Source organism: Acyrthosiphon pisum, chromosome A2 (genome assembly GCF_005508785.2).
Source record: "Acyrthosiphon pisum isolate AL4f chromosome A2, pea_aphid_22Mar2018_4r6ur, whole genome shotgun sequence".
Lineage (NCBI taxonomy): Eukaryota > Metazoa > Arthropoda > Insecta > Hemiptera > Aphididae > Acyrthosiphon > Acyrthosiphon pisum.
The window spans coordinates 110,977,723-110,992,610 of record NC_042495.1 but is presented as its reverse complement, the minus strand read 5'-3'; the positions used below and the strand labels follow the sequence as shown (position 1 = coordinate 110,992,610).

General features: G+C 28.9%; 4 protein-coding genes across 4 annotated transcripts in view; 2 read left to right on the top strand and 2 right to left on the bottom strand.

Moving 5' to 3' along the window:
- Window positions 1-259: 259 nt before the first annotated feature.
- Window positions 260-3,785, top strand: LOC100168920. The gene is made up of 10 exons (XM_001943851.5): window positions 260-467; window positions 635-694; window positions 1,141-1,236; window positions 1,292-1,429; window positions 1,497-1,680; window positions 1,754-1,908; window positions 1,981-2,132; window positions 2,195-2,486; window positions 2,553-2,737; window positions 3,517-3,785. The coding sequence occupies exons 1-10, from the start codon at window positions 460-462 to the stop codon at window positions 3,558-3,560; spliced, it is 1,314 nt and encodes a 437-aa protein (XP_001943886.1). The 5' UTR covers window positions 260-459; the 3' UTR covers window positions 3,561-3,785.
- LOC100160041 (dihydrolipoyllysine-residue acetyltransferase component of pyruvate dehydrogenase complex, mitochondrial) lies at window positions 3,382-6,229 on the bottom strand. The gene is made up of 8 exons (XM_001943803.5): window positions 5,987-6,229; window positions 5,750-5,913; window positions 5,551-5,687; window positions 4,927-5,190; window positions 4,670-4,849; window positions 4,405-4,598; window positions 4,176-4,338; window positions 3,382-4,109 (listed from the first exon to the last, which is right to left on the bottom strand). The coding sequence occupies exons 1-8, from the start codon at window positions 6,097-6,099 to the stop codon at window positions 3,846-3,848; spliced, it is 1,479 nt and encodes a 492-aa protein (XP_001943838.2). The 5' UTR covers window positions 6,100-6,229; the 3' UTR covers window positions 3,382-3,845.
- A 985-nt stretch (window positions 6,230-7,214) lies between these two features.
- On the top strand, window positions 7,215-8,467 carry LOC100162084 (sentrin-specific protease 8). Its single transcript, NM_001301349.1, is given in 1 exon segment — window positions 7,215-8,467. A coding segment is annotated over 1 exon segment (675 nt). The 5' UTR covers window positions 7,215-7,496; the 3' UTR covers window positions 8,172-8,467.
- Window positions 8,468-13,390: 4,923 nt separating this feature from the next.
- Window positions 13,391-14,888, bottom strand: part of LOC100164143 (tRNA (guanine(10)-N2)-methyltransferase homolog) — a 4,842-nt gene continuing 3,344 nt past the window's right edge. Inside the window, exons 7-9 of the mRNA XM_001943696.5 lie at window positions 14,068-14,209; window positions 13,667-13,992; window positions 13,391-13,608 (exon numbers count right to left, since the gene is read on the bottom strand). Coding sequence (XP_001943731.2) covers window positions 13,444-13,608; window positions 13,667-13,992; window positions 14,068-14,209 — 633 coding nt within the window. The 3' untranslated portion in view covers window positions 13,391-13,443. The remainder of the gene's footprint in view (window positions 13,609-13,666; window positions 13,993-14,067; window positions 14,210-14,888) is intronic.

Below are 14,888 nucleotides of genomic sequence, written 5' to 3'. Positions count from 1 at the left end.
CTAAGCAGTACAATTATTTTTTTTAAAAATGCGCGTTTTGGAAAAACGTACGTTATGAAGTTTTTCACCGATAATTTTCGAAAGAAGCCCACCCACCGATTTCCGCCAATGGCTATACTAGAAAAATTACCTAATAATAATAAACTCCGTATTCTTCTGAGGCATTACCTCAGTTAAGATTTTCTCCTCTACATGTCAGAATGACGGCTGTTGCCTGTTCCATTTCTGCTGAGTTGTAAACAATCAACACTGATAACACAAGAAGTGATAACACAAGAACAAGAGTTAAAAAACACACGTGTTCAGACGTTAGGTAAACAGTCAAAGTACTATAATTCCATGCAGTCAACAGTGGACTGGTGTATATTGTTGTGTCTTCTGTCTTGTGTCCCATAAGCCGACCAGAGACTGAGAAGTTGGCCATAGAGAAGCAACAGTTACAACTACTGTTCGTTTAATATGGCATTGTAAGTTAATAGGTCAATTTATAAAATTTTAAAATTCAAATTTGGAATAATATTATGTATATCATCATTCAGATTTTAAAACGGCTACTAAAAAGTATTTTATAGCGTTTCGTGTGATTAAAATGTGATCAATTCAATAAGTTTTAATTCAATTTCATGATTTTCAGACGAAATACGTCGTATTTCAACTCGTCGGAAGAAATAATTGTGACTCCATGGTCTTCCGAGTAAGTAAAATACATACTACGTATTAGGTTACAATAGTCAATAAGCTATACATTTCTTAATTCTTGAACTTGTTAAAGGAACTACCTATTAACAATATTATCTAAAATGTATTACTGTTATCTCTATAATCCAGTCGTGTTATACGTGCAGAAGTTTTTATTTTTAAAAGAAGTGAATTTTGCTCTCTTGTCAACGGTTTTTACTTAATAAAGACACAATTTATTAAAAATATATCATGATTGGTTATTAGTTTTTAAACTAACTTAATGCAAACACTGCATTATAGACAGGTATTAATTATTTTAAACATCTATAAAGTTAAGTACCTAATAAAGACTGTTCCAATTAATAGCAGTGTAACATACTTTTTGTAGTTCTATTTGGTATAAAAATGTTTTGAATATCACCGTTGTTTAATTTACGAATGTATTATTTCAAATTTTAGTTCAGAATGGCAGTCACTTAGACAAGACATATATGGCAGTAAAGATACTCGCAACTACAAACAAGCTTTAAGAAAACTTTTATTATGGAAATCAAGGTTAGTAGAAAAAAACATTTATTTTTTCTTACTAAAAATAATCATTCTGTTGTAGGGGAAAATCATTATGTAGAGGTTTATATTGCACTGAAATGATTTTACAAGTCATCATTAAGGATGTTTATTTTTATGAAGTTGATGAACCCACCAATGAAAGTGATTTAATTCGCTTATATTCAATGGCTATAATGAAGTAAGACAGGAAATTCCATACTTAATCACTAAATTTAAAAATGTTTATGATATTTATGTCAAACAAGGTTTGTCAATTTGACAGCTGACATTTTTGGAAAAGGTCCACAGAAGTCTATGTATTATAGAGCTTCTCAATTACAACTTCCATCGTGGTTAATTGATATGCGACACAAAATTTCACATGACCAAGATTTACCTACTCTAAAATCTTTGAGAGCAGCTATGGAATTTTCACTAGAATGGTTACAAGTAAGAATAAATAACAATAAATCGAAAAAATGGTTATATACTTGAAATGTTATTATCATTATGATTATTGTAGACACAATATTGGAACAAAGACGATAATTTTCTGGTTATTGCGAAAAAAGTACACATGCATATTGTTTATGAATTTATAGACTTATTGGAATTCTATATATTAAGCAAAAGTCAAACTAATGCTGCTCTTAAGCAAAAACGATTAAATGTTTTGAGGTAAAAATAAATTGAATTATATTATTAAAGAATTAAAAATAGAACAGTTTGTTTACATTAATAATATTTTAGAGAGAAGTTAAACATGACTGAATGTTGTTCAAACAAAGAATGTGTAAAGAAAATGAAAAACCTTTTAGTAATTAAAGATTGGTCTTCAGATTTAGTCAATGTATTAGTTTCGCAATATTTACTTCAAGCTCATGAATGCAATGTATCTAAAGGTAATTTTTTTTAAGTCAACCACTGAAAGTAGCTAATCTAAGATTGACAATTTATTTATTAGGTAGAATTTCCAAGACAGATAAAGCAATCTGGAATGTTTTACTAAAAACATTTAATAACGCCGGTTTGCTGACAAACGTATTACAGTGTTTGGTTACTCAACATTCACGTATAGCGGCTCTGTGGGTTTTGGAACTGTGTATTGTTGCATATAAAAGCAGCAAAAAAATCGACATTAAAAATAATCAAAATGACAACTGCATGAACTGCAAACCTTTAAATTTGGATACAAATCTTGTTTTAAGAACTGCATTGCAATCACCACATCCATACACTATTATATTTTTAAAATGGTGATTCTATATCATATTGAAAGAATCCTCCTTTGGCAACCAGCTAACATGTTTACTGCATTTTAGGTTATTACAAATACAATTGAGTCCATTGAAAATGAAACAACATAACAACATTATCAAATTAGTGGCATTGTATACAGGCGAATTGAAGGTTAACTCTAAAAATATTGATCATAATATATTCACAGTCGATGATTTAACTAGCAAAGATAAAACTGATAATCAATCACAATGGTCAAGAGCTTTTGGTGAGTTTATATTTATAGTTAATTTAATCTATTTATGCTGAATGTTCATAATAAAGTATTATGAGACTATGAAATGCAATGCATGTGTCTATGAGTATAGTATTTATAATATAATACCTTTATCTCTAATATTTGTCAGATGTATTCTGTTACTAGATTCAATGTTCATTATTTATTTTGGATAGCTATGAAATTTGACTATTATACTTATTTCATTTTAATAACAAAATCAAATCTTTTAATTGTTTTCTTAAGAATTTAATTAAACATTTGTTAATATTATATAGTTTTAATGAAATACTTAGACCTAACCTAACCTAATACCTAACCTTCTATCATGTTTTTGATAGAATATTATTTAACAATTGGGTTCTACAATGACATTTTGTACGAAGATGTAGGACTTTTCTCTCATATATGATTTGATATTTTTTGAAATAAATTATTTCTTCTCACCAATATTTCTTGAAACCAGAAAAAAAGTTATGTAGGCTTAACATGGAATGTTTTTTATCTTTTATAAGGTTTTACAATAGTTGTTTTAACATACAACTTTTTAAAGTAAACATGTGTTAATTATGATCTACAAAAGACATACCAAGCCCTGGTTAGTCGTTGGCATAAAAATAAGCTGAAGAATACAATTTAATAAATTACGTATGTAATTAGGACTCAAGTTGTTTCTGTGCACAATTTTTTGACATAAATTATTAAGAATAGAAATATTCATAATTTTTCAATTTGTTTATATTGTATTGTTGTTTTTTTTTCTTATTCAGGTCAAATGAATTGGAGACAAGTACAATTTGGGACTACTCTTTGAACATTCTTGAATTAATACAAATTTTACACCCAAGAAACATCAAGATAATATTTCTTTTCTTTTTATGTGTTTTTTTTTTTTAGCTTTTATAATTCACTAGAGCTATCCGTGTTAATATACTCTTGATGCATTTAAACAACTAATAGTGTGCTTAAAAATCAGAGTATGTACTGAAAATTTAACATTTAAACTATTTATAACAAATAACATAAAAAAAAAAAAAAATACAGATATAAGAAAATATTACGGAAAGCATTTTATGACTGAACTGCTCTTGAGACAGTTTTAAAGTAGCATATTATGTGGTTCTTCTACATATCGCCTAAATGCTTGTAACCATTGAGCTCCAACAGCACCATCTACAACTCTGTGATCGCAACTTAATGTAACTTGTAGTGTATCTTGTGCACGGGTTCCATTTGTCTTATCTGGTACTAATCGTTGAGTCATAGCACCAATGCCGAGTATGCACGATTGAGGAGGATTAATTATCGATGATACGCTCTTAACACCAAACATTCCCAAATTTGAAACACTAAATGTGCCTCCCTGTGATAGAAAAGTTCAAGTTAAATTCATGTTGCAAGATAACTGTATAAATTCACCAATAAATACCTGATATTCTTGAGGTTGCAGTTTTCCTTGACGGGCTTTAGCTGCAAGTTCTTTAACATCAGTGCTTATTGCTATTAATCCTTTAGTATCTGCATTGAATACAATTGGCGTTATCAGACCTGTTTCAGTACTTACTGCCACACTTACATCAACTGCGTCATATCTATAATTAATAATATTTGTATTTAATTTTTTAATGCCAGATTAGATGGTTTTTAGTTAAGTTTACTGTCGAATGAAATTATCCATCCAAGAAGAGTTGGCTTCTGGAACTTTTTTACAAGCTAAAGCCGCTGCTTTAATAATGAAATCATTTATGGATAATTTAACTCCTTCTTTTTCCAAAAGTTCATTCATACGTTTTCTCAATGAAACAATATTATCCAGACCCAAATCTACTGTAAGATAATAATGTGGTATAGTCTGTAAATAACATAGAATATGTGGGTTATGTTGGTGAATGGTAATAGACAAACGAGTAAATTTTATTTTACTTGTTTAGACTCAAGCAGACGTTTCGCAATGATCTTTCGAACGTTTGTCACCGGCTTATCAACAAATCCATCACCGCGAATGCCATCAGCGACAGCAGTTTTCTGACTACTGGTTATAGAAGCTTTGTCCAAATCTGTCGATTTTATTGAACCAAACAACCCAGAACCTTGCCTTATTGTCTAAAATTTGAATACCTTATGAGTTATAAAATTACATCAAGTTATTTGCATAATTAGATATATGTAGTAATTCTTACACTCAAATCCAATCCTTTCTCGGTAGCTAAGCGTTTTGCTAAAGGACTAGCAAGTATACGAGATCCAATTGGAATAGGTACTGACTTTGTCGGTGCTGAGGCTTTTGGAGCTACAGGTGCGGGAGGAGGCGGGGCAGGTGCAGAAGTAGATGGTTTGGGTGATGGTGATGGTGCTGCTGGGGCAGGAGCACCTGCTGAAGTATTGTCCACAAAGTCTTTGAAAGCAGCAACATCAGATTCATTTTCTACTATAATACACACGAGCTGAATTCAAAAAAAAAAGGTTAAATTTAATTATTTTTTATTGCTTAACTTTTGAGTTGTAAATTGATAAATTTTTAATTTGCAGTCAATTTACAATAATTAAAGTTATTAACAAACATTTTAATAAAAATAAAACAATCTATTTAGTATAATATAATTTTTGAAAAGTCTGATAGGTGATAAAAATAAATTTGCTTAATTATTTTTTCAATACATCAATTAATAATATCATTGACCCAAATGCAAGGTCACAATTTTTACTTAATTCCCAAGATGACCCTACTGCAATATTGCATAATCATTATAAATGTTAAATACTTAAAATAGAAACATAGTATATTATAATATTATTATGTATACCTTTCCAACTGTAACATCTTTTTGACCAGCAGGCACCATGATCTTGGCAAGATATCCTTCTTCAGGAGTTTCAAAGTCCATAATGGCTTTATCTGTTTCAATTTCAGCTAGTTTGTCTCCTTCGTTTAATCTTTCACCTACAAGATATCCGAGGAAAATTTTGACTTATTTTTCTTAAAGTATAAAATATGTGATTTACCTTCTTTTTTAGTCCAATTAATAATGGTGCCACTTTCCATGGTAGGAGACAAAGCTGGGAGAGCAACTTTAATATGGCTCGGGAAATCTGTGGCATAGAAACGATAGCCAACATTTTTTACGGAAGGACGTCTACCAGAGCGCCAGTGAATGGAACTTTGACACCTAAAAACCACATTGAGGAAAACAAATTATTATCCACCCAATACCTTAAATAATCAATTAAACAATTAATTACCTATATGCTTGAATAACTTTGATTGGACATTTAGTGGTAACTGTTCTCACTGTATTCCTATTTAGGTTCCGTAACAGACGCACGTTGTTCATGATGGTGTTTGATCCAGACATACTGTATGATTATAGACTAAATTGTTAATGAAATTGTACGTTAAAAAGTGACAGTAAAATAAGTGCCCAAAAGGCAAAAATGAACTTCAAATAACCTCGAAGGACGTCCTACCCATTTACAGCAGTGGCTATCAAAACGTTATCAACAGTCAACACTACATCGGTGAAACTGATAAGATGCGGCAAATCATCAGAGTAGCCACTGCCCCACAACTAATTTTCGTAAAATTTATCGCCGATACAATTGAATAGTTTTCCATTTTCTCAGACATATTAATAAATTATTATAATCCTTTAATATTATGGATAAATGTTCTTAGCTTAAATAATGCGATTCCGTGTTTAAATAAAATAAAATATTTATGCCACCTTTTAAATTTTTTGTACGAAATTCAATATGAGAATTTCGATAATAATGTCGACATATTTACTATTATAGGAAGGTACGAGGTACCTATTTAATATACTAATAATATAATTTAATACTTGTATTTACTTAAATTCAATACTATAAGTATTAATTACTAATAAATAAGTATAGTCTACAACGATTATATTGATCTGAAATAGTGAAATATTATATCCGTAAAATCCACGATAATTACTTACACGGCGCCTGGGATCATCAAACAACAACTACATTTTTAAAATATCTAACTTAGGTATATCGGTGCTTATATTTATTGTTGGCAGGCCAAAGAAGGAGTCTTCAAAAAAAATTGGTGCAAATGTTAACCCTGCACCCCCCCCCCCCCCCCCAAAATGACGCCTCTGCACGAATCAGTAAAAACATAGAACAATGTAAAAATCCACTCTCGAATAGAGTATAGACTATGCCAATCAAGCTCAAATTACCTATAGTAATTCTGATACAAACATTTTTTCTAAAAAAAATTTAAACAAAATACGTTTTACCTTCGTTGTCGAACCATGTAGATCGCACGATTTAAAGTATTGCCCCGTCGAACTTAAAAGTTAAAATTAATATTTCACGAACAATTCCAAATTTTCAATAGTTCTAACATAGTTTTTTATTCTCCAACCCGGACACACTGTTATTTTTTCTTGTTTACTTTTTGTTCTGAGTTTATCATAAAATCAATTTATCATTATTCATTTATTGTTGTAAAATGTAAATCGTAATAATAAATAATATTAATGTAACGTCGTTTTTACTGATATTGCCGTTCGTACCCGTACGTACTACGTAAACTTAGTTACTTGCGAGAATAAACAAATAACAAAATGTTTCAAATATTAATAATCATTACTGTAAATTGTGTGTAATGTGTACCTATAAGTACGTTCCTACCATAGAATATTAATATACCCCACCGTCGGCCAGGTATATTTTTTCTTATTTTTTCTAATAAAAATTGTCACCCGAAACCTCAACCATGAGTAGCAACCGCACATCGTCCAAAGAAAAAGATCCAGTAGTGTTGAGTTACGAGAATTTTCTCCTTCACGAATCCGACGTCCGTCTGCTCGTCGACGACCAATGGCTGAACGATTCCGTCATCGGTTTCTACATGGAATACCTGAACACCGAAGTGTTCAAGAACAATCCCAAGGTGTATTTTATTAGCCCGGAAATCGTGCAATGCATAAAGGAGTGCAACGTAGACGACATCGCCGTGTTCCTCGACCCACTGGTCAAAGGTAAAAACTATTCGTACATCTTCTTCCCGCTGAACGATCAGGAACAATTGCAAACAGTCGGCGGTACGCACTGGTCGCTGGTAGTGTACGGGGCGCAAGACAGACGTCTCTTCCACATGGATTCGATATTTGATTCCAATGAGAAACAGGCGAGAAAATTGGCACTAAAGCTGAAATTTTATTTTAAAGACATTGTAGACATCATCACTCCGTTGGCGACCAGACAGCAACAGAATAGTTACGACTGTGGAATACACCTTATATGCAATGCAGAAAACGTTGCACAATTTGTCTGCGCGAATTTAGACATACGCGAAGTAGATCCAGTGGACGTGGTCGATCTTCAAAATAAACGTACAAATTTAGTCGATCTGATTTACAAATTAGCAAGAAGAAAAGAAATTACATAGGACCGTGTTGAGATATTGTTCCAATATATTATTATTACTAATGAATATTTATTTATTTATTTTTTTGTTCCTAAATTACCGTTTTTAAATAATTTAACACTGTTTATGAAATTCAATCATTTATAGCACACAAACTTATAATTGTTTTATTGTTATGTACAACTAATTGGAAAATTATCTAGATGAACTAGGTACTAATCTAATGAATTAACTTTACTATTTTTTAAACAAATTATATAATAATATTATATTCTTTTATAAAACTGATCTTATTATAATGTTTTTTATAAGCACTCAAATTAATATTTTGTTGATTTTCTTTACTACCCTTATATTTTTTTATAATATAGTTTAAATAAGTATATAGTTAATTTAATCGTTGTATTATTTCATTCAAAATAAACCCCAAATTGATCATTTAAGGGGTATCAATAGTATGAAAAAATTCTATGAAAATTAATTTTTGTATCTCCAATAATATATATAGTTTATAGAGCGGTTTTAGAGAAAACCACCTATTATCAATATTTTAGAAGAGAAGTTAATCTGTATCTGTATAAAAGTAAATTTTTGGTATTTTAATTACTAAATTCAATAATTCAAATTCAAAAAGTAAAATATCTCAAGTTTTGAAGCTAAATAAGCTTTAAATATTGGACATTGAAAATTGATACAGGCCTATATAAACTTCTCCTTTTCAATTTGTATAATAAGTGTTCATACTATAATGCCACTCAGAAGCTATATTATTGGAAATACAAAACTAAGTTACAGTGTTTCACTAAAATTCACATTTGTCATTAGTGTGTAAAGCGCTGCATTACTGACATGTGCGTGCATGTGTGGCAGCGCTCCGCTGTATTTTATAGACAGTTACTAGTCACACACTAAAATATATAATCACTTAATATGCACCAGGGGTGGACTAGGGCAACTATTCGGCCGGGGAAATATATATTTTGACCTGCCCTTGCCCCTTTCATCATCACAAAATGTAAAAACTTAAATATGGTACCAAAGCTTTAACAAATGAGGGTTGCATCTTGCATCATCTACTCATCTTCAATTTTCTCAGGAAACAAATTAAGATTCAATGTGTTTAGTATTTTATTCTTAAGTACAGAGTATAATCTATTACTTATTTTCTATTACTCTATAACTGAGACACAATGGATGAAAAACATAATTCAATCTTTAAACTTGGTTTTGTAAGAGCATCCTTTTTCTCTCTCTGATTTTCTAAGCATCACCCTTTCTTTTAGTTTCCATTTTAAACAACCAATAGAGAAGTAAATATTACAAAATCACCGAACACGCAACAGTAAAATAAAATAACAAGTAAAAAAAGCTCACTTTTATGAATCAAGAACGTTACATAGTTGAAGGTACGAAACTGTACCTATATTAATCAACCTATGTCCTATTAACCCAACAATAATATTATATTTTATTATTATGTACAACATATTAATATTATTTTTTTTTGATTGTGTAGAATATATTAGGTAATAAATAATACCTACTCACTTGGCTAGATTTAGATATATTAAACAAATGGTATAATTAAATGGTATATTAAAAGCCAATTTAAATGAATACAAAATACAATAATTTAAATAGGCAAGTCGTTGGTATATTTGTTACATTTTGTGTTTCATTATAGCACTGGTCGATCAAATATTATTTAATATTTTCAAAAAAAAACTTTTGACAATTATTGACAAGTGTTGTTTTGTATAACTGAAGTCATAGGAGCGAACATATTAATATGTAATAAAAATAGAATTATTAGTAAAAAAAATTATATTTGATCACCTATATTTCTAAATTTTTTTTTAAGGAATTTAGGCTAACTTCGGATAAAATTATTAAAAATGCTTTCAAACCATAACAATTTCAAAAAAACGCTAAAAAGCTAAATAAAAATTTAATTTTTCAATTTGTTGATGAATGAAAATTCAGAAAAACTTTTATTTAAATCCACGCCCAAGTTATAAATAATATTTTCTGATAATGCATTGATTCCGAGGTTGACAGATAATGAGCCGAATCAAAATTTAAAACCTTAAACACCTAAAAAAAACAATTTTCATACTCACGCGTTATGATATGAAAATATAATATATTGATTTTATTATAAATAATATATAATTATAACAAATTATTTTTGAGCAGCGGCCTACCGTGAAAATTCGGGCCAGTCCGACCCTGCTACGCACCACAAATTAAGATAAAAATGGTCCATGGTTCAATTGGTTAAGACACGCTTCAGGCGACCACAGACCAATAAACAAAGGCGCGTTGAAGGAGTCGGTTATTTTTATGGATCTAAATCAAAATTTGAACGAGTTGTTTTTGAATTATACAACTCTGTATTATGCTGAGTAAGGATAATATTATGTAATTGGTAATAGGTTAAGTTTGTAAGTAGATATGGGGGCTTAGGTGATTTTAAAATGTTCCTAATTAGTAATTACTATGTATTGATCTAAAATCAATAAAAATATTTTGTAAAAATGGTCCAAGTATAATAAGCATTTCATCTAGATCTAATATTATATGTATGTAATATATATATGGTTTATATTTTTTTAAAACCATTTAAGGATTATTATCATTATTACTTATAAGGTTTAACCATTTTTTAATAACTCCAAAACTACTTATCAGAATTATGATTTAGATCCATCACTATTTTCAAGAAAATACTCCTTAAGTAGTACAAAAAATATTAGGAATTTGAAAATACTATCTTTAGGTATACTTAAAAATTTAAAAAACCAGAATTTGAATTAATGTTCTATGAAAGGGTAAAATAGGGATGAGCATGCTTAAAAAACACTTTGTATAGGTATTTCAACTTTTAGTATAGATATAATATAATTTATAAATGATTCAGTGCTGTAACAACCACCAGAGGTGTTGTATGATGCAACTGTATTGAAGTGCGCTTTTGATAGATACCGAACTGATTATTTAAAAACCGGCCAAGTGCGAGCCGGACTCACGCACGAAGGGTTCCGTACCATCATCAGCTATAAACATGTCGGAAACACTGCTTATATTATATATTCTAGGATTTTTAGTATTTGTTGTTATAGCGGCAACAGAAATACATAATCTGTAAAAATGTCAACTTTCTAACTTTCATGGTTCTTGAGATACAGCCTGGTGACAAACGGACGGACGGACAGCGGAGCCTTAGTAATAGGGTCTCGTTTTACCGTACGGAACCCTAAAAATAATGTGACTGGTTCGCATAAAATATTATTGCACCTTCGCTAATAAATCTAATATTGTTGTGACTTGTGGGTAATTTCTAGGTACCTAGGTTGTATTTTTTTTTTATTCTTGGGGTTTGAATATTTGAACTCTAATACTCCACTAACAATGGTGCCACACTTATACAAATTAAATACATGAATATATGTTGTATATATAATATAGTTATATGGTTGGGATTTTAATCAATTAGTTTTGGTCAATTTAAATAAAATAATAAATAAGTGTGGTGATATTTCTTTTGATCTGGTAAATAATGATTTGTAGCAATTGATCCATGACCAAAATATATGCAATATAAAAATCTTCCATACCATAAAACTAGCAGGTACAATAGTGAATCTTTATAATGAGTTAAAATTATCGTAATAAATTTACAAACTTTTAAAAAAACTATTTTTTTTTTGTTGAAGTGGGGTGGATGGGTGATTAAAACGTGGTCTTTTAACAATTTTAATTTTAATTTAAGAATTTGGAAAGAAGATAATATACCTATCAAATGGATATATCTTCTTATGAAGATGGTAGTTTGAGTCAATAAATTATATCTATAAATGCACAATTGAGTAAGTCACTGTAATGTAAACCTATTTTTTTTGTATGCTAAATTAAAATTTAATGATAACACATTGCATAAAAAAAACTATTCTGAGCAAAGATGGTCTATCAGCATATAATATTACTAAGTATATTCTTTGGTATGTTTATATTCCTATTTGCTAGCATAGTAATTTATTTTAGAAATATAGCAGGCGTTATATATTATAAATATTAAATAGGATTAAAATCTAAATGATTCGAAAATATCATTGCATGAATAAAATATAATAATATACTTATAACATTTTTTGTGTTTCTAAGAATAGATATATTTTTGAATTATTACAAAATAACTATTATTGTTATTCTTTGTTTAAATATCTAATTTTATCCAAATTTAAACTTTAAATGTCAACCAAAAAAAGTTGTGGATATACTTTTATTTTTAGATTTTTGGGTTTCAGCATAAACTACTTATGAAGAAGTAAGAACAAATTTTATATTCAATTTTCAATTTTAAAAAAAATCGGTTTTAAGTAAAAATTCCCAGTTTTCCATAATTTTTATTTTGTATTTCTCAATTATTATCAATAGTATTGGACATTTTTGACCTTCCAAAAGTAACGGCTACATAAAATGTATTATTAATTAAAATTATTAACCATTTAAATTATTTTCAAAATCGGAGGAACCGTGGGGCGTGGATCCAGACAGGTTGAAAACCCATATCTTAGTATATTGTTACCTGTTTTTTAAATTACATTATAAATATTAACATAACTATACAGGTTTTTTTTTGTAGCGTTAAATTCTAATAAATTTTAGATTCTGATTGGATTGATGAATGTATTGATTTTACAATGTGTTTTTTTTTTAAATATTTGTATAATATTATATGAGAAGAATTTAAAAATATTATTTTCTTTAATACTATTGAATGACTTTATAGAAATTTGTTTTCATGTTATATGTAATATATGTAAGATACACTAATAACTAAACATGGTATTGATGTAATTATATGATGCACCTTGTTAAGTAACACTTTACGCAGATAGTTTTTAAGATTTTTTTTATTTTATAATTAAATTAATTAATTTTATGCAATTTGAGTATATATGAAAGATAATTTAAAAAAAATACTAAGTTGCATTTTATGAACTGTATAATATAATATTTAGTTCAGGTTAATTTGTCAATAGTTATTTTGCAATGGATTAAATGAAGTGGAACCATAATTATTTTAAACATGAAAATAATAATTCTATGCGTATTGCGTATAAAAATAGAGTCTGGTCGTAAAAAATATTGTGAAAAGATTATTGTCTATTTGAATAATGTTTGATCAAATGTCAATTATATAAGTTTTAAATATTAATAAATAATAATGAATAAAATTATTTACTTATGTTAATCTTTATTTATTGATTGCTGAGCTTACAATTTGGTCTTATTTCACATTAACATTATTTAATTTTGCAAACCAAATTTCTTTGTTCTTAGCTGCCTCTGCTTTTTTTTGCTTTCTTGTTAGACGATTTTCATCACCATGAGTAAAATATTTTTCTCTAAAAGTACTAGCAGCTGGTATTGCAGAACTACATTCATCAGTATCCTGTAATAAATATAAAATAAATATTTGTTCAAAGTTGTATAAAATATGTTGATTTTACTTGAGGCATTTTAATTTTTTCATAAACCAAAAGCCGCCTAGCTGTGAATGTCGTCAACACCTGTTCACAGTTTCCTATTAATTTAAAACAACTATGTCTAGCCATCTGTGCATCATTGTAATCTTGTCGAAATACTGGTACCCAAAATAACAATCTTCCATGTAACTTAAGATGTTTGGAAGAAAACCACATAAGATCTTTGATGATCTCATTTAATCCATATTCTATTTTGGATGGGAAATGTACAGGAGATCCTTCCTTCTTAATAATAGGTAAAGATTCTTTAGAGCCTATTCGTTCAGTTGGTTCTCTAATACCATATGGAGCTATAGAAAAAAATAAAATTGTAGTATTTAAATTGTATTGTTAATTATTAATCATTTTAATGAATTTTATATTACGATCTGCTAAGATACAGTCAAATTCTACATCACTGCGCCAAAACGGTAAAGCTGAATCAGCAACAATTACATCAATATATTTGTCAACACAAGAATATTGCACCATATTGGCTTCAATACTTTCATCTTTTCTAGCTATATGCTGAAAATAAATGTACAAATTAACACGTTGACTGCCATGCGGCTGCCGGCAGTCACACAATATTTATCATGAGTACGCCAAGTATATTTTTCAGTGCCATTACAAATTTGTATATACTATTGTATTTGAAAAAAAATTTAAAAATATAAAAATCTTAATAATTCTCGATATGCCACGACACTTTTTTAGTTTTTTAGTGCATTATTATAGCGCCATGGAAAAGTTAATAATACAAAACCATATTTATTTACAGCCACCAGCGGTCATATGGAGTATAAATAATAACAAGGTGCGACAACTGGCGTCCAAAAAAATACTGTTTTATCCTAGTACTCTGAGACCGCATGGCATTCAACGTGTTAATAATGTATATTATTATATATATTAAAGTATTAATATAAATACAATATAAGTATGGATGGGTCAGACCCTAAGTTTTTTCGAACTGTTCTAACTTTCAAACTTTAAAACATTTAAGAATATAATAAAAGTAAAACTGTGTTAACAAAAAAAAAATTGATTAATCTGTTGTCACATTTGAACATTTCAAATTTATTATATTATAACAATTCAAACTTAAATTTTTGTCGAATTTTGAATACTATTGAACAGTTTGAGGGTTTGAAAAGTTAGAGAACTCATCCCTAAAAATAAGTAATTTCAGTTATACCCTTAAAGC

Bases quoted from the DNA above. Each gene is read 5' to 3' on its own strand.
- LOC100168920 (XM_001943851.5), top strand. The intron at 1,430-1,496 runs GTAAGACAGGAA...ATGTCAAACAAG, and splicing joins TATTCAATGGCTATAATGAA to GTTTGTCAATTTGACAGCTG. The intron at 1,909-1,980 runs GTAAAAATAAAT...ATAATATTTTAG, and splicing joins AAACGATTAAATGTTTTGAG to AGAGAAGTTAAACATGACTG.
- LOC100160041 (XM_001943803.5), bottom strand. From the start codon at position 6,099: ATGTCTGGATCAAACACCATCATGAACAACGTGCGTCTGTTACGGAAC. The intron at 4,850-4,926 runs GTAAGAATTACT...TTCAAATTTTAG, and splicing joins AGAAAGGATTGGATTTGAGT to ACAATAAGGCAAGGTTCTGG. The intron at 4,110-4,175 runs GTATTTATTGGT...TTTCTATCACAG, and splicing joins TGCAACCTCAAGAATATCAG to GGAGGCACATTTAGTGTTTC.